Genomic DNA, 19,121 nt, shown 5'->3' with positions numbered 1-19,121 from the left:
CACCTTCCCAAGAAGCTATTTTCTCTCTCCCCACTTACCCTTAACTTTGCTAACAATAAAAGCACAATCCTAAATTGGCCTGGTTTTATACCACAGGACACCTACCACCTTCCTTGTTTCTCCCAAAGTCCAGCTGTTAACTCAACAATCCCTAAACCCCAGTAAGGTTGGCAGAAGAAAGAAATGGTTGGAGGGAAAAAGCCACCCTTGACCAAAGCTTCAAGTCGGCCAGAGTGCTTAAAGACATCAACTATCCCACTAAGCCTTGCATTATATGGACCAGGCAGGGGACAGAATGTTCTAGGTAATCTAATATATTGGTTAATACAGAATCACCATAGAGATCACACAGAAATCGCCAATTTCCAAAGAATCAAATACAGCACAATGTGTTTAACACAAAAATGGGACTGGCCACAATGTAATCACTCTCTGATGATTCAGAGGACACTTCAGGACTTTGCGAGGCCTCCAGGCCATCATTATAAGCCCCAATTACCATAGAGCTAGCCACGTGCTGAGGTGCCAGTTAACAGGATGTCACATCATTGACTTTTCACTGAGCCATGCTTCTCCACTCCTTCCAATCTGTATGGAAATGTGGGTGAATGCAGGCAACCATCTCTGTCCTGTGTACAAACAGAGAGCCAGCAGAAAAGAGGACAGCTGGCAATAACCATCTTCTTTAGACAAAAACCAATACAAGCTCTGTGGATTAAAAGCTACCATGCCTGCCCAGACAACTCAATGACCCTTCTGATTTTGATAATGCCTGTCACACAGGGTGATGAGACTAAAGCCTAAAGGTTGAATGTCTCTGCTTGAGATGGGCCCCAAGATGCAAAACTTTGAAACAATCATTTCCTGAGTGGCAGGGGCCTTTCTTCTTTCCATCACTGGCTCTTAACCAGAGATGATGTCTAATCTAATCTAACATAGTTAAGGAAACCACCCTGACCCAGGACTCTGTTGTCCCTGCAAGAGGACAGTCATTTGAGCACAGGAAAGCAAATTCCCAACCCTCTACCTGCACCAACATCAAAATCATTCCAGCCACATGCCTACCTTTTCAAAGATGCCAGAGCAAGGTCTTCCTTAATTGTACTCACCAGACTGACTGCGTGTCCGAGTACTCAGAACCACCGGGATGAAGTCACGGAAACTGCTCTTTGCTTTCTTCTCCAAGGAACCTGGAGTGGTGTGTGGTTTAGGGTCAGAAGGCAGAAATATCACAATGAGAAATCTATAAGCCAGAAAGCCCACATGGGATATTCACATGAGAAAAGCAAAAGGCTAGTGTTGGCCCTGCAGTGGCACTGCTTCAACCTAACTGACTCGCCTTATGGGAATGAAGTTTTTGAAAACTGGGGGCTGGGTCATTTTTGCTGACACCAATAAAGGCAATAATACACAATCAATTCAACACCATGCCCCAAAGTACAATCTGTCTACATAACACGAGGTTGTTGCTCTGCTCATTAAGTTCTAACTGAGCTGTAGCCTACCCCTTAGAAGATCAACCTCAATGGACCTTAATAAGGTAAGGCAGGAAGCTGTGGACAAATGGAAATGGGTATACAAGAGCTAAATAGAAGAGGTATGTCATGTCCAATGAGCAAGATCATGAACATGGACTATTGGAGGCAGGAATGCCTGGATTACCTCCCATGAAGGCACCAAGGGACCATCTACAGCAGAGAATACAGCTCAAGTATACCCCATACCCAACCCCAACATTCTGGGTATCCTTAACTGATATAAAAGGTTTGAGACATCATTAAACCTTTCTAGCTAGCTAGCCAGTCAGCTATTTGTTTCTCTTTTTAGAATGGGAATTTTCCAACATACCAAAAGATAGAGAAAACAGTGTAATGAATCCCAGCTCTGCTGTTTTTGTCTAAGTACTCTTACAGCTGCTGCTGCTTCGAGCCTAGATCCCACCTCGTGGAACTGGGTAGGAGCCTCTATTGTAGGACTGCTATCTATCTGCTTGCAAACACCTTGTTCAACGTCAAGACTTCAGCATGTGTGGTACTCTAAGTCACGAGGCCAGAACACATGCACCCTCCCTGGCTTGTGACATCACTACTCTACTCCACAGCAGAGAAGGATCCATTTTCCACTCAATCTCTCAGCTCCTCTCTCTCCCCACCAAAATTCCACTGGATTCCTCTGGAGTTCAGGCCACCAGGTCATGCATGACCCTTGGGACCTACCTTCCTCATGACCATCGGCTCGTTTTCCTGGAGGCTGGGACTCTGGCTTTGTTGGCTTCCGGTGCTTGTGCTTTCCCCTGACTCCATTGTGCTCTTTTCCTGAATCTGAAGCCCCTCTGGGGCTTTTCTTGGTGGGTTCCTGGGGGTCTCCAGGCAGCTTCCGGCACTGTGCAAAGATAGGACGAGTCAGGTCTGAAGTCCGTTTTGCTTCTTAAAAATGCTCTCCATTCTTAGGAAGGGTCAAGCCATAGGCCTGTTGCTTACACATGGACATGAACTGCCAGAGTTAGGGCTGGGAGTGTGTGCCTCACAGTATTATAGGACATGGTAGGCTATAAAGGCTCTCTTGGAGGGAGTCACATGCCCTTGCTGACCCCTCCAGGCATCCACATCACATTAAAGAGGTCTACAGAATCTGTATTCATGGACCCTTAGCACACACACGCATCCAGCATCCAAAGTTTTTTTTTTTTAAGGTCCAAACTTAGGCCCCAAACTCTACATACCCAAACACAAGTCAAGAAAGATACTGAACAAAAATGCCTTTGCTACAAGCTGGATAGCTACATGCTTCAAACAGCTTCATTGTGAATGGGGTTGCTATTAATTGACAATAATTCCAAGAACAGGCAAGTCAAGAAAAACTTTTTTGGAGGGGCAGGAGGTTTTGAGACCAGATTTTTCTTGTAGTCCTGGTTGTCCTGAACTTGCTTTGTAGACCAGGCTAGCCTTGAACTCACAGAGATCCACCTGTTTCTGCCTCCCTGACTGCTGGATAAATTACAGGAGTGCATTACCATGGCCAGCTAAAGAAAACTTTTTTCATGTGTCAGTTAACACCAGAAAACGGATTAAACTACAGCAAGAAGAGGAACATTACACAGTGCAATTTCCACCCCACCGTGAACACAATGAGCAGAGCCAGGCCTGGTATATCCTTCGCAGTGAAGCTGGCTGTGTATTAAGGGATGCTTCATAGTCTGTACCACTTTCAAGTCTACCACTTGCTTTATCATTAACAATCACCTCACCGAAGAGATGAAGAAACCAAGACTGTTAGCTGGGTCTCGAAGAGGTCAAGTGACTCCTCCTGAACCACCACAGTTCAGCGTGCACACTAACTCAAGGGTTGCCATTCACCAGGCCACCCTGCAAAGTGGCTCGTTTACATCTGCAGTAAGAAAGATGGAGCGGGGTCCAAGCCCCTTAGTCCAGGCTCCTGGTCCCTATATCTGGGCTTCTTCTCATCAGCTTTCAATCCTCTCCTTCTCTAGTTGCTGCCTCTTCAACTGTTTTGTGCTCGGTTCTACTTCTACCTACTTCTGGGTGATCAGCTTGCACACTGTAGGAACTCTGCCCCCAAAGCCACAGAGTTTTCACAAGCATTGAGATTTCTCCATGGCACGAAGCAAGAAATGGTAAGGTAGGCTGTTTCTACTCCTGTGGATCTGGGGAATGTGAAATTAGGTTTTAAGAAGACATAAAGAGCTAAGCACACTGGAAGTCAGCTGGGTGTGGTGGTGCACACCTTTATAATCCCAGCATTCGGGGAGGCAGAGCAGGCGGATCTCTGTTTGAGGCTAGTCTGGTCTACAAAGCAAGTCCAGGACAGCCAGGAGGACTACACAGAGAAACCTTTCTTGAAAAACTGAAACAAACAAACAAACAAACAAACAAACACCTACTTGAAGTTCTGTGGTGGTTAATCTTGCTTTATCAACTGGGCTGGACTGACAAGCCCCTGGTATGACACATCTCTGCACAGATCTGTGTTTTGGTTTGTTTTTCTAGAGAGAACTAACTAAGGATAGAAAAAGATCGCACCATAGGCCCAGGGCTCAGGTGGAAAAGGGAGAATTGACGAGCTAGGGAGGTAGTTCAGTAGGTCAAGTGCTTGCTACAAGAACATGAGGACTTTGTGATGCAGCGCCAGAAAAATAGTAAGTGTGCTCTATCCAGCACTGGGGAGGCAGCGCTAGGTGGATGCCTCCAGCGTAACTGATGAGCTCCAACTTCTAGAGAAGACCATGTCTCCAAACATAAAGTGGACCACTAATGAACAATCACACCCAAGACAGACCTCTGGCCTGCACAGGTATCTATATGCACGAATACCCACACCCACGAGCACTCCCAAACACAAAACAGGAAAAGGAAAGGCCAGTACTGCAGACATATATTCATTCATATTCTCACTCCTATTCATTCTCTCTCTCTCTCTCTCTCTCTCTCTCTCTCTCTCTCTCTCTCTCTCTTCCCTCTGCCCCTCCCTCCCTCTCTTTTGGCTGCCATGAGCAGCAGCTTGTGTTCTGTCCCACTACACTCATCCCACTATGAGAGGCTGCAATCTCTGAGTACGGAAGCCAAAACAAACCATTCCTCTTTAATGTTTTCTCAGGTACTTGGCCACTGGAATGAAAGGCCACCACATACATTTTGCCAGAATCACATCTGTATCCCCCTCCAGCAGGGTTATCACTCTCTAGTTCCAGCAAAACAGGCTGTCAGCGATGTGACTGATGGGGTATTTGAGGGAAAAGAACCCTCAATCCTCGAGGCACAGGGAGTACCCATTCTCCATCAGATTCCCACCCTCTGCTTACTCCGAAGAGAACTAAGCTGAATGAAAAGCAAGGCACTGCCAGTTCCTATGAACCAAAGTGTTAGAAAACAAAGAACCAGGGAGAAAAGAGGAAGATGAAAGTTGACTGCTTAAAATCTGACCTTCGCGTACATCTAAAAAAAAACTGTTTTTGAGGCAAGGACAATAAAGTTAAATGCACATAAACTTGAACATGTCTTACTTACTTCTAAATATTGTTTTTAGCTGCCTCTTTATAGAGATCATTAACTTTTACTTCCTAAGGTAGACAAAAACAAAACAAAACAAAAAAGTAAAACAGAATATCTAGAAGAGATTTGTGTTTATCTTCTGCCAGGGCAGCAGTGAAAGTAAAAATATATGATGCACTCCAACCACATGAGAAGTTGGGAGGATGGGGAAATCAAATTGGTGTTCGGGTTAACAGAGTTTTCAGATATGTTTCAAAGGACAAGAATAAAGTATAGCTGGCATCAAATGAAATATAATTCTTTGGCAGGCAAGATGGATTAGCAGGTAAAGGTGGTTGCTGCTACGTGTGACAATCTGAGTTTGATCCTTGGTACCCACAGAGTAGAAAGAGAACTGCTGAAAATGGTCCTCTGATCTCCACACAGATGCTGTAGCATGCATGTACAACACCATATGCATAAGCACAGAAAATAGATATGATTGTCATAAAAATGAAATAAAAAGAATTCAAGCAAGTATCAGGAGCTTATTCTGCCTCTTGGCCATCCCCAGAAATGGGCTGTTTTGAATTAACTCCTCATCTCAGCTTGGCTAATAGTCACATGTTTCTCAAGAAAGTGGGACCTAACACTTCAATTTGCCTTCTCCTCCTGTAACTTTATTCTCTGCTCCCCACATTTCTTAATTGGCCTATTGAAACTTGCCGTCTCATACAGGAAGGGCTATACCTACTCTTTAAGTCAATATGGCAAAACATTGGCTTCATGAAAGCAGGGGCCATTCAGTTTGTGTTACTAAAAACAAAAGCAGCCACTAACACTGACTGAGCACTTAATTATGTGCCAGGTGCTATTTTAAGCACTTGTGTGCCATCTCATTCATTGTAGCAGCTTTACTGAGCTATGCTGCAAAAATTCACTAACTTCCATGCACAATACGCTTGTTTTCAGAACACAGAACTGCATAACTATCACCATTTGCCTGGTACAGGAGCTTTCTCATCACCCTGAATGGAACCCCTTCTCCCATTAATTGGTTACTCAACAAATCTCCAACCCTCTCCAGCCTGGTGTGGATAGCTCAGACCAACATCTCATTTAATCTTTCCAACAATCCTCTAAATAAGTACTATTATTTGTCTCCTTGCAGAGATGAAGGAACCAAGGGCAAGAGAGATTAATTAGCATGCTCAATCAATGGTACAGAGCTAGGAAGAAGTGGGGCCCAAATGACCCTATCTTTTTCTTCCTGGGCTCCAAACTGCCAAGGCCAGTGGTTCATCGTCTTTAAAGAACCAGGAAGAACTGTTCCTTGGGGAAGAGTGATTTCCTTCACCAATACCTTCTCCTGCTTTCCAACTTTATCTAGGACAATGGCTTCCCTGGCCCCAACGATGAAATCATTTCCTATATCCTATAGAATAAGCTCAGCCCTTTTCAGGTGAAACTCTCATATACAGAGAGCATAAGTTAAAAAGGGAAAACCTCCCATCCATCAGCTCTGTTCACACAGCTAAGCTGCTCAAGTACACTGTCTGGGAGAGAGGAGGGAGGGGGTCAAATGCAGTGGAGACCACAGCTGAAGCATAGCATCAGTTCTAGGCCGTGCGCTGACACTCACCTTGGACCCCAGGGAAGTCCGGACCATGGGCTTATCATGTGGCTGTGGTGGTGGTGGCTGCTGCTGTGGTTCTCCCTCGATTTCCTTTTCTTTGTTACACTTCAGCTTTTTGGGTGGCAGAGATTCTGTCTCTTCATCTGGTTGCCAACTGTTCTTGCAAGTAAAGACCCCAACGCTTTCCCGTTTCACTCGGGCTTGTCCAGCTTTAGCCCGAGCTTCAGCCTGACCCCTCTGGGGAACAGCTGGGAGGCCGTCGGGCCGGAAACAGTTGGCTAAATTGAAGACCACGTCACCATCCACTTTCTCCATTTTCACCCGCCCCAGATCCACCTGACTTCCAAGCTGTGAAAGGTCTGTGCCCGGGCCCCTCTTACTGCTTGGAACCACATCTAAAATAAGTTCCTTAGAGTGGCTGTCATGAGGTAGCAAAGGCAGCTCAGGCATCTTGCACAAGTTCTGGGGGGTGGCCAGGACCAGCTCGTGGGACATATAGGTGGCCAGGACTTGGTTTTTAGGCTTGGTGTCCCCTGCCAGCTTCAGGCCACAGGCTGCCTGGGGGCCTTCCATCTTAGGAGCACTATCAGAGCAGAGGTGGCTCTCAGATTCCTCGGGCCCCTGATTTACTCCAATGTCCCCACTGCCAGGCTGAACAGACAGTGCTAGGGTCCCTGTCTGAGGGCTGAGAGTCAAGAGGACAGGACTGACTTGTTCTTCATAAGGCTTGGCAGCAATTCGGCAAGTTTTGTTCTTTGTGACAGCATCCTGCTCTGCAGCAAAGGGGCCCCCAGGCCGTGGCTGCCCCTCAGGAAGTCCATGAACAGCTTCACTGGAACCAAGAGATGACACCCCAGAAAATTCAGAAACAATGCTGGTGGGCCTGATAGGCACCCCCTGACTGGGGGTTAGTTGCCCGGAACTAGAGATGCCAATAGAAAGCAGAGATGCTTGGTGGTATGGTGACCAGCCAACAGGCAGGACCTGGGTGCTAGTAGGTTTCCCATTGATGGAACACCGTGGGTACATATTTGCCAGCCCTGTAGGTTTCCATAAAGACAGTTCCTTGGTTTGGCATCCCGGCAGCCCAGGGGCAATGCGGGCTGGGGTATAACGGGATTTGACTGTGCTTGGCTGTCCCTCAGCACCAGCCTGGCTGCCTTTCTTGCCACAAGTGGCACCAGTGCTCTTAGGCTCTCCTTGATCGATGATGGAGATAGGCTCCTGCTTCGGGAGATGACGAGGATCTCGGTTATGGCCCAGGTTAGGGTCCTTGTTCAACAGCAGGGATGCAGGAACTGGGTTGGCCACTCCCACATATGTGCCGGGAATGGTGCTGATCAGAGCAGTTGAATTTTTCACCCAGGTGCTTGGGTCTCCATTCCTCACCATCTCAGGAAAGATAACAAAAGGTGAAGAAGTAGAGCCCAGGCAGGAAGTGACACTGCTGCCGGCAGCCTGAGTTGTGCGCTGCGATCTAGACAGCACTGTGGAAAGGAGGGCCTTGCTGCTGGTGTGCACAGGGGTCAACACAGGCATGGGAGGTGTTTTACGCTGGTTGGGCAATGGAAGCTTCTGGCGGTTGGACTTGGAAGAGAGGTCAAGAGGCATCTCGCTGCACTCTGGTGGAGAGGCCATCTCTCTCTCCAGCTGTGGAGGTGACTTGAGAGGAGAGAAGGTAACGGAAGTCCCTTCGGTTTGTTGCTCGGTGCTACCTGGCATCTTGGAGGGGTGTGGTGGGACTGAGCTCCCACTGGGGGCTGGCAGCAAAGGCTGGGAAGTGGGAAGCACCTTGGCAGAAGCAGTGGTGAGGGAGGTGTCTGCCAAAGGTCCAAGGACCCCATCAGGAGCAGGCTGGCTGTTGGAGTTGCTGGATGGGGAAGTACAGGAGAGCCTGTTCACCTCTAACGAGACCAACTTGGAATCGGAAGCCAAAGGTCGGGCCACAGAAAATGCATATGGATAGGAGCGGAGCTCTGGGGAGGCCAACACACCTGGGAGACACCTATCCTGCAGGTAAGATGGCAGGACTGGGAGTGTGAGCGTGGAAGAGACTCCCAGAGTGGTTGGCAGTGTAGCCACACTGAGTGGCTGGCCACAACTCGGAGGTGGGATGTAGACCAGTGGCTGGTTAGGTGTCAGCACTGTCCCTGGCTGAAAAGACAGGGGGACTTTTTGCATAGCTGGTGCCTGAGCTGCAGGAAAACACACTCGACTCAAACTGAAGGAGGCTGGAATGGGTGCTGAGGTGGGGATGGCAGCTGGTGTGGCAGCCGGCATGGGCGTGGGGGCTGGAGTAAAGATTGGGGCTGGGGTGGGTGCAGGCACCGGTGTAGGAGCAAAGGCAGGAATGAGGGTAGGGGTAGAAGGCGGACCAGAGGATGGGGTTGGAGTGGGCATCGGCACAGATGGAGGGGCAGGAGCCGCTGGAGGCGTGGATGCTGGCATGGGAGCTAGAACCGGAGTTGGGACAGAAGCAAGGACCAAAGTGGGAGCTGAAGGAGGCACAGGAGCCTGAATCAGAGCCAAGGGAGGTGCAGAAACAGAGACTGTGAGAGGAGTAGGAGCAGGAGCCGACAGTGGCACTGGGACTGAGTGGGGAGCAGACACTGGCACAGGCACCAAGACAGAGGCCGACACGGAGAGAGGGTTTGAATCAGAGATGAGAGTAGGCACCGAGGGCGGTGCTGGAGCTAGAGTGGGCACGGGTGCAAGGGGAGGAGAAGGAGCTGAAGCTGATGTGCCAACTTGGACTGGAACTAGTCCTGAGTGGGGCACTGGGGCTGGGACAGAAAGGGGAACTTGGAATGGATCAGGAACCGATGGGGTCACAGAGGTCGACCCAGGGGCAGGTGGGCAGATAGGTGCTGGCAGCTGACTGAAGTTAGTGGTAACTAGAGGCAGGCTTCCCTCCACAGGGACTCCAGTTCCCAGAGTTGCCAAAATGAAAGTGTTCTTCTCCCCAACACTGTGCCGAGAGTCCAAAGCCTTTCCCCCGGCTGGTGAGCAGTCTACCTGTTTGCTCATTTGGGTGCTTAGGGGAGTCCAGGAGCAGTTGGCCCTGCTGTGGCTGGCCTCAGTGCTATCGGGAGTGGGTAGTTTAAGCCCGTCTCCTGGGCTGCTCAGTGGCACCAGGAGGCCCTCAGCCTCTGTTGTATTCCCAACATAGTCCATTTTTGGCTGGGGATCATCAGGCTGATCTTCTGACCTGTGCCCAAGTTTTTCTGTGGTACTGCCATCTGGGTTTGCCCCCCGGGCATTGCTGCCACTTCCAACTGCTGTGAGCTCCACCTGCAATGAAAGAATAGTATGCACATCTTAGCAAGGTCCCTGAGGGTGACAAGGGTCCTGAGGCCCCTGAGAAGTAACTGCTGGTCTTCCTGGCAAACCCAACGAACTGCAAAGTACAGGAAGCGCACGTGTATAGCAATTTTTATCTCACCTAGAGCATTCTCACAATGACCAAACCAGGCACATGGCCCAAGAAGCTCAACCTTTGATGGGCAGCATGTGACAACACATAGCTCCTTACCTTGGAAAAACTGCTGCTGACACAAAACTCCTGAGATCCAAAGTGCTGGCAGTCACCTGTCGTGGACTCCTCATCAGAAAGAGGTGCTCTTCTGGCAGGGAACATACAACCCAAAAAAGGGACATAAGGCTCAGGCTTAGGCCATCGATGTTTCCTCTAGAAGGTCCTACCTGCTTGGCTTCCCACAAAACTCTCCTGTCTCCCTTCCCATGGTGACTTCAGGGGATGGCAGGGTAGTGGGGGGCTCAATAAGGCAAAGCAGAGCTTGTCAGGTTCCTGAACAGGAGCCTTGTTTGACCAGAATGAGGGGGCAGCTTATTCTGCTTTCTAGTTCTCTCACAAAAAGTGTGGATCAGCCCCACCTTAGCATCTTCCTTCTCCCAGGAGCTAGCCTATCAAGTTGACCATTCAATTCAAACGGAGAAAGGTGTGACCCTTATGCCTCGAAGGCACGAAATCAGTCTTATTTTAACTAGCAATCTTGTTTCAAGTGCCCTGTTTACCCCATAAACCTCTTCCAAAGCAAATCTCTATTCCCATTGTGTCTTTAAGTCTAGTCCAAATCTGAATTACCTATTCATCTACTGGGCCAGGCGTGCCTGTAGCCCACAGGCATCCACATCTACAGCACATACAATGACACTGATTTGAGGCCATCTGGTCACTGACACTAAGAGGTGCTTTAAAAATACTACATTTAGCTGAGCACATGTCATGTGTCTGTAATTTGAGTACTTAAGAGGTGGAGACAGGAAGGTAAGGAATTCCAAGCCATACAGGCCACAGGAGACCTTGTTTCAAACAATAACAACAACAACAACAACACTGCAGTAGACGTGGTAACACACATTTTTTTTTTAAATTCTGGCACTCAGGAGGCAGAGGCAGGTGGATCTCTTTGAGTTCAAGTCCATCTTGGACTCTGGTCTACATAAGAAATTTCAAGCCAGCAAGACTACACTGTAAGACCCTGTCTTCATTTAAAAACAGCAAAACAAAACAAAAACAAACAAACAAAAAAACAACCACTTCTTTTTCTTCAAAGGAATATTTCTAGAGCTCTACCTGGCTCCAGCCAGCATTTTTTTCCTTCTCACAGTACACAGGGAGCACCTGCCCTTCAGCCTTTCTGCACCACCACCTCCCCTCTCAGAGGGAGCCCCCGACCCCCACCCCCAAAGCCACAGGCTCCACGTTCATATTGGTTTGTGCCATAAGTAAAGGCGTAAGTTGGGAAAGCTGAGTCTCAAAGGAGAAAAACTCATCTGTATCCCACCTCACGCCCCACCTGCTCAAAAAAGAGGCTTCAACATTTCAAGTGAGAATCTTCAAAACAAAAACAAAAATATTTCACTGGACAAAGCAAACAAACAAAAGGATCAGACTGCTAAAGTAAAGTTGGAGGCTAAGGGCCCACTCAAAGGTTGCTGCTTTAAGTGCAGCAGGTACATGCTGGTCCTGAGCTAGGGAGCTTATCAATAGGGCAGCAACCTGGGTGGGAGTGGCTGCAGAGGAGGTAGGGGGTCAAAGAACAAAGCTGCAGCAAGTTTTCTGGGTGGGCAAAGATTAGGGCGGCTGGGCCTGCTCTTTGTTTAGGTTTGTCTGCCATCTTTGGAGCCCTGCCAGAGATCCAATACAGCCCGTGAAGAAAAGTCAGGCCCTGCCTTACCAACCACTCTAGTCTAAAGGCTATTTGAGGTGCCTGCAGCCAACTCCAGCAAGGAGGAGTATCCCTGCAAATAACTTCCTCCCTCTGCCTGAAACAGGGACTCCCAAATTGAACCTGGAGGTGAAAAAAAGCAAAAAATGGCAATGAGGTTCATAGCAGGCCTCTCCCCATCTTTTAGGGCTTCAGAAGGGGCTAGTCTTTAAAAAGCAGCTAGAGTGGCAGAAGTGGGAGGGTTCCACTGCTGGAAATAACTGTTGGTAACAAACAGGACAAGGGTTTTGGAGGCAGTTGGGGGGTCTTGAAGAAGGGGAGAGAGAAGAGAGAGGGAGGGCCCCAGGGAAAGGGAAAACACACTTTTCACATCAACTCCTGAGAGACCAGAAAAGCAGGAGATGTATGTACCCAGCCTTGGGCTGAAGAGGCGTGTTCCAACTAGAATCACCAGGGATGGTTTGGGGGCGGGGGGAGGGCTGTGGTAGTGAGGGGAAACAGCAGTCCCTCCCTCCACAACTCCACATGGAAAGGCACTATTTGTTTACATTCTTTCCCCTCCTGACCAAGCTCCCTCCCTGCTTGGTGGGTTCCTCCTTGGGCAGAAATCCTGCTTCTTAGCAGAAGCTGTGTTATTGCAAGCCAGCAGTTACCAAGGGAAGCCTAGAGCCAGGCAGAGAAACTGGTGGTGGCAGAAGCGGCAGCACTTCTGGCTACTCCAGCCAAGCCTAAGCCTCAGCACCAGCCCCCAAGCTCTGGGAAAGTGTGTGCGTCCTCGGAGGGGGATGCAAAGCTGAACAAATATTAAAAAAAAAAAAAAAAAAAAAAACTCCTCTGAAAGGGGAGCCTGGAATCAGGGATCAGAAACGCAAGGGGGCGGTGCCAGGTCAAATGAGCTAGGTTATGGGGCAACAGGTGATGGGGAAAACAGAGCAAAAGAGACTCCAATCAGGACTGGTCCACTGGTCCACTAGAAGATAGCTGGTTTGTTCAAGGCTTTGCTGAACTTAACCAAAATCTCTCAAGGCTGTTTTCCTAACTATCAAAGGCTAACACCTGGACCTGCCACACTGGACCTTTTCAGTTCCCACTTGGGCCTAGGACAATGTCTAAGAGAAAGATCCAACCTAGAATGCATGGGGGCACCTTCCCTACCAGCCCCTGAGACTTCATGTATGAAGTCCCACTGCTCCCCCAGGACCCCCTTCATTCCAGACAAGGCCTCCTCCAAACAATCAAGGAACTATGGATATCAGCCCTCACCTCAAACTCCCAGTTCTCTCTAGCCTGGCCTCAGATGGCACTGGCCTCTGACATTCCCAAAGAAATCCGTCATTCTTGCATCTAGATTCCATAGGACCTGTTCACACCACTCCATTGCACTTACTAGTGATGTACAAAGATGTTCTTGTATTGACTAAATGCTTAGTGAGTGAATGAAGAAATGGCTTAATGGTAGAGGAAAGCAAGCTGAGTTAGCTCGGGGTCTGATGCCACCTGGAGTCGTCAAAAAGGCTAACCGTTCTGTTCTATACTCCTCAACCATATTTGGTGAAGCTGGACAGACTTCCACAATGTAATTTGAAGTTTATTCCTAAATACTGCTTTAGATCTCAAATTTGTATGGTCTATAAGTTGGAAAGGATGGAGGAAGATGGTTTTTACATAGAGTAAAGCTGAGCTTGGTGGCAAAAGCTTGTAATCAATACTTAGGAAGAAAATCTTCATGTGCTACATAGCAAGACCCTGTCACCAAAATGGGGGTGGGGGTAGGGAATGGAGATAGTTCAGCATTTAAGGGCACTTGCTACGCTTCAAAGGGCCTGGGTTTGATTCCCAATACCTACATGGCAGCTCACAAGTCCAGTTCCAGGAGATCTGATGCCCTCTTTTTGATCGCTATAAGCACCCATACACATAGAATTATACACACATACACGATATATATATATATATATATATATATATATATATATATATATATATATATATAGAGAGAGAGAGAGAGAGAGAGAGAGAGAGAGAGAGAGAGCATGCACCAGGACTGGTACAACTTTGAGGTCAGAGACCCTGTCTCAAAAAAAAAAAAAAAAGCACATAGGGTGAGATTACATTTTGGAAATCAGCTGCAATGTAGCCTAGACTGTGATACAAGGTGACAAAGGATGGAAGGGATCAGAAATGACAATGCTTGAAATGTTGTCTTAACCACTGGGCATATTTGGTAATTTAGCATTCCAAGAAAGATCTGTGAAAAGAGAAAATCAAATTTCACATCTACTTCTGTCTCCCTTCTTGGAAGAAATATAGCATAGACAGTGAAACAATATAATTTGTCCACTGTTTAATTACTTGGATTAGGCCTGATTTACTGAGACAGGGTCTCATTTATGTAGCCAAGGCTAGCCTAAGACTTAATAGGTAGCCCATGCTGGTTTCAAATCCCTAGTCCACCTGCATTAGCATCCTGAGTACTACTGGAGTTATAGATGCGAGTAACCACACCTTACTTCGGCACTAGCTTCTTGAAGGCTCAGGCTCATAGTTCTCCATCAGCCTCAACTACTAAGAAGTAGAACAACATGGCCTGCCAGTGCACACTGAGTCGTAACCACCACCCTGCCCTGCCAAAGAGCACCCCTTCAAATTATCTAAGAACAGACCTCATACAGAAAGGGAATACTTTTCTTTTTGCTGTCTCCCAGAGGAATTTTGTCTTATTTTCATTGGTTTTAATTTTTGTATTCTCAAACTAAATTCTTTTTTAATGTCCATCTCTAACACATTCCTCAGTACAGGGATCAGGTGCTAAAGGATTAAGAAATAAAAAAGTCTGTTCTCCTAACAGACAAGTACACACTTCTTTAGTTAGGAACTAAAGAAAAAAATGATTAAAAAAAAAACAAGCTCATGAAGCTGAGGGTGTATCTCAGTACAGAACACACTTAGCATTCATGATTCCCAGTACCCACCCCAAACAACAACAAAAGAGATTCTTTTCCCTTCAAAATTATCAACATTAACTCTCCTAGCATGTGAATATTTTTTGGATTTAATACTTTTTTATATTCACTCATTTGTTTTGGGTATAGAGTGGCACTGGTGAGTACATGTGGAGATCAGAGGACAACGTGTGGGACTCAGTTCTCTCCTTACACCCAGTGGGTTCTGGGGGTCTAACTGGCTGTCAGGCTTAGTGGCAAGCATCTTGAGCCATCTTAACAGACCTAATCCAGCCTCTTTTTCTCTTCTTTTTGAAGACCCCAGATCTTAAATTGGAAGGAAAAGTCCTATCATAATTGTTCTGGTGTGTTTGAATTTAAATACTCAATGGATTAAAATACTGACAAGCAAGGCAGAACAATGCCTTGAACTTTGAAAAGGCCCCCTAACCACCATACAGAGCAATTTGGCCAAGGGGTATAAAAGGAAAGTATAAACTCTGAAGGGTAATTGGATAGCCTTGGGATGACGCATAATTTTTAAAAGGCCTCTCTTAGCTGGGTGTGTACCACCAAGCCTTTAAGCCTAGCACTCGGGAGGCAGAGGCAGACAGATCTCTGTGAGTTTGAGGCCAGCCTGTTCTACAAACAAAGTGAGTTCTAGGACAGCCAGAACTGCACAGAGCAACCCTGTCTTGAAAAACCAAAACCCAAACCAAAACACAGAAACAAAAACAAAACAAAACCCAAATCAAACCAACACAACAATGAAAAAGGTCTCTCTTGGCCAACCAAATATCAGAAAACTGAAACACACGCACAAATTAGGCAGACATCAGTAACTGAACTTTATGTTAAAGCTATGATAAGCAGCCCCATCTTCCTTTGATACTCTGTAAGATCTTCCTGACATATTTTTGCTAGCATCTTGAAGGAGGACATACTGGCCCCTAGAATTCCGATGACCAGATTCTATCATAAAGCTCTATGATCAGACCAGCTTTCTTGTAAGCCCTGGACAAGAACCACAAATACCTTACCTAGACTTTTGAGCACCAAACTTGGACAGAAGAAATAGAAACTGCAAGCACCTGAACTTTCCTTTTACCACACAATCTGACAGTTCTTTATCACTAAACGCATAATACCAGGTGGCAATAATCATTCGATGGCTTCCTCATTTTCACTGGAACAGGGACAGTGTGGCAGAAGCAGGTGCGCCACATGTTTTAGGAAAATCAGAAACAATCAATCTTTTTTTGTTTTGTTTTGTTTTTCGAGACAGGGTTTCTCTGTGTAGCCCTGGCTGTCCTGGACTTGCTTTGTAGACCAGGCTGGCCTCAAACTCACAGAAATCCACCTGCCTCTGCCTCCTGAGTACTGGAATTAAAGGCGTGCACCACCACGCTTGCCTACAAACAAAAAATCTTGTCCCCAGATCCTATTCCCAACCTGGGACTAGGTACAGATTACTGGATGCCACCTTTAAACCGTTACCTCTCCTCGTTGATGCCACACATGCGAATCCGGTCAGAACTGGTCCAATTGTGCACGCCGCTGTAGAGGGGTGCTGTAGAGATCATGACAGCCACTCACTGCCAGATAAGATCTGCTGTGGCCACTCCCCCCTGAGGAAAGAGAATACCAAAAAGTTAAGGCTGAGAACAAGCACAGCTGCTCTGACCATCTTTTACACTGAAACATTTAAATTAAGGTAATCATGACATCAAAATGCTACAGTGATCACTCTCACAAGCTAGCCTGTTATGGAAAATTATGGTCCAAATAAGGAAAAGACCGCACCAGCTTTCCAGGAATCCACGTTTGAGGATGGAGATGAGGACACTGTCAATCACTCGAGTGATTTTTAAATTATCTTCAAAGACACATATGGTTGAATGTTTGAGGAAATTCAATATATGGCATACAGTTGAGGGACAGTGTATTTTCTACACAGATTTAGCATATGCAACCCTGGTTAGAGTGCTACAACAACACCTGAGCAGCAGGTTCAGTGAAGACAACTGGGGTCTCCTTCCACTGCTCTCTAATCCATGGGTAGGGCAGGATCTGAGTGACAAGGCCAACTGAAGCGCTCCAGAGAAGCACACTTTCTTTAGAAGCCTTTCAGAAGTAGTCTGCTCTGTTTCGAAGTTGGTCACAAAGTTTCTATGTAAGGTGGAGAAAGCTCCCTCCAAATTAGGTGCAATGCTCTTTGTACTCTGCCCACAAACAAATGAACAAAAACAAACCTCCATCAAGAACCACACGTTTCTGTTCTTGTCCTTTTCTATTAGTCTGCCTGCCCCGCTTGTGGCTTGCTAACCCCTGCATGAGCCGATGTCTATCTAGTTCTTGCTATTGAGAACCACTGCACAGTCATTTCATCTTCGACAGAAAAGGGGATATCCAGAAAAACAGTTTTATCCAGTGAGCCGGTTTTGTTAACCTATTGGCTAAAGTCATCATTCACTAAAGTTCAACTGAACCGAACCCTACGGTGATGAGACTTTTCTAGTGTTCTCTGTGTTCCAAAGAAGTCACAGTGTAAGGTACAGTCGCACCAGGGGTTTGCTCCCTTTATCCTTTAAATTTTCACAAATTGTTCATAGGCAACACAATTCACTTACTTAACAAAGATTTGTCCTAGCTACTAAGGATTCAATAACTAAAAAAACCTGACAAAATTCATACCTACACAGTACTTACATTCTAGAGGGTGGTGACAAGAAGGACAACAAGCATATTAAATTATTCTGTTATAATGCATTCCAAGCCACACAGCACAGACTAATGAGCATTGGGGACAATTTGGGGGGGGTGAGTGGAGGGGCTATCATTCACAATAAGCTGATCAACATACGGTCTCTTTCTATGTCTCTCCTTACTGTGCATGCCAGCCTCTCCCCCCATCTCTCTCATCTCTCACAATTTCAATTCACCCCTAGATGGACTGGTGACTCTCATATCTGTATCTCTACTCCTGACCTCTCTCCATAGGCCCAGACCAGAATTCCAGATGCCAGCAACTTGCTGTTGAGTGGATACCCACCAAGTCTCTCAAATCCACCAGAACTCCAGCTGGATTCATTATCTGTCTCCATAAATGGACACCCCAGGCCATCCACCATGCCCAGTTACAGCATGCTTCCATAGTTACTAGCATTTCTGTCCTCTCACTTGAACATTCTTCAACTCCTCTCCCCATCACTGAGATAAAATCAGGAGTCAAGTCTTGATAAAGCCATTTCCCCCTCTTTCTGCCCCTCTTGCCACTGGCCTGGTGCAGGCCTTCATCATCTCAGCCCCGGAATATTATACTGGCCTCTTAACTGCTCTCTCATCTCAGCTTCCCATCGCTTGATTCCACAATCAATTCATCTTCTGAAACGCTGCTTCGATCAGACCTCCCTACCGTCGTCAAAAGCCATCAGAATCAAGCCATCACTCAAGCCAGAATTCTTAGGACAGCCTTCACAGCCCTCAGGACCTGGCCTGAAACCTCCTCTGCAGGCTCCTCTTCTGCTGTATCCTGCCATTTGCCTGTCATTCTTGTCACCCCCAACTCCTAGCCATCCAGTTTCAGGACTCTGCTACTTCTTTGCTGTAAGATGGCCTCCACCTGTGCCCCTTCTTCCCCTCAATATCATCCCTCAATGCCTAGCTGAAATGCCATTGTCATTCTCCTAGCCTCCGCCCAAGAACCGTTAGCCCCTCCCTTTCTGGCTCTCCTAACTTTTCTTTCTTCCCTCTGGCCTATCACGGCTTCTCCTCTGCTGCAAATTAGCTGGGGACATGGTATATCTGTCTCTCCAGCACAGGATCAGCTACCGCAGTAAGGACTCAGTAAATACCTGTTATATGGGACTGAAATCTAGATGAGAACCGAGGGATTATCCTGAGAAATCACAAGAAGCCAAATGAATGAAGATGAAAAAGTGTCTACCATGCTTGCTACAAAAAAAAAAAAAAGCATTATCTACAGTACACCTTTTTCGAAGCTGCTTGACTCTTCCTCAGTTCTCTACCTTTGTCTATTCTGCACCTCTATAAATTCCGAGTAGGTGATGCATATACAAACTCTGTCATGGTCCCATAAAGTTGGGATTGGCCCCTTGCCTCCACCTCCCCCTCACTGTGAAAAACCAGTTCTACCTCCAATTTGCAACCCAATTCCTTTACTCCATGTAAATCTGTGATTTTTGACTTTTGCTTTACAGTAGCTATAACACGTCTAGCTTTCTCGTTAATTAAGAAGGAAAATAAAACCTTAATATGCATTCAGTTTTCAGTCTGCTTGGAGAGAAAGAAAAAATGGTTCTGCTTGCTGGCTAATACAGCAAGTACCGTTCCCTCTTCTCTA

General features: G+C 46.8%; 1 protein-coding gene across 5 annotated transcripts in view; it reads right to left on the bottom strand.

The window, feature by feature from the left end:
• Bcorl1 (BCL6 corepressor like 1) overlaps positions 1–19,121 on the bottom strand; it is a 67,439-nt gene that overhangs the window by 29,713 nt on the left and 18,605 nt on the right. For all 5 annotated transcript variants that reach the window (XM_051142687.1, XM_051142688.1, XM_051142685.1 and 2 more), the window contains 5 exons: positions 16,256–16,386; positions 10,157–10,247; positions 6,631–9,915; positions 2,217–2,382; positions 1,110–1,190 (listed from right to left, as the gene is read on the bottom strand). In XM_051142687.1, coding sequence (XP_050998644.1) covers positions 1,110–1,190; positions 2,217–2,382; positions 6,631–9,915; positions 10,157–10,247; positions 16,256–16,341 — 3,709 coding nt within the window. In that variant the 5' untranslated portion in view covers positions 16,342–16,386. The remainder of the gene's footprint in view (positions 1–1,109; positions 1,191–2,216; positions 2,383–6,630; positions 9,916–10,156; positions 10,248–16,255; positions 16,387–19,121) is intronic.

Source organism: Acomys russatus, unplaced genomic scaffold (genome assembly GCF_903995435.1).
Source record: "Acomys russatus unplaced genomic scaffold, mAcoRus1.1, whole genome shotgun sequence".
Classification (NCBI taxonomy): Eukaryota; Metazoa; Chordata; class Mammalia; order Rodentia; family Muridae; genus Acomys; species Acomys russatus.
This window is presented reverse-complemented; position numbering and strand designations above follow the sequence as displayed.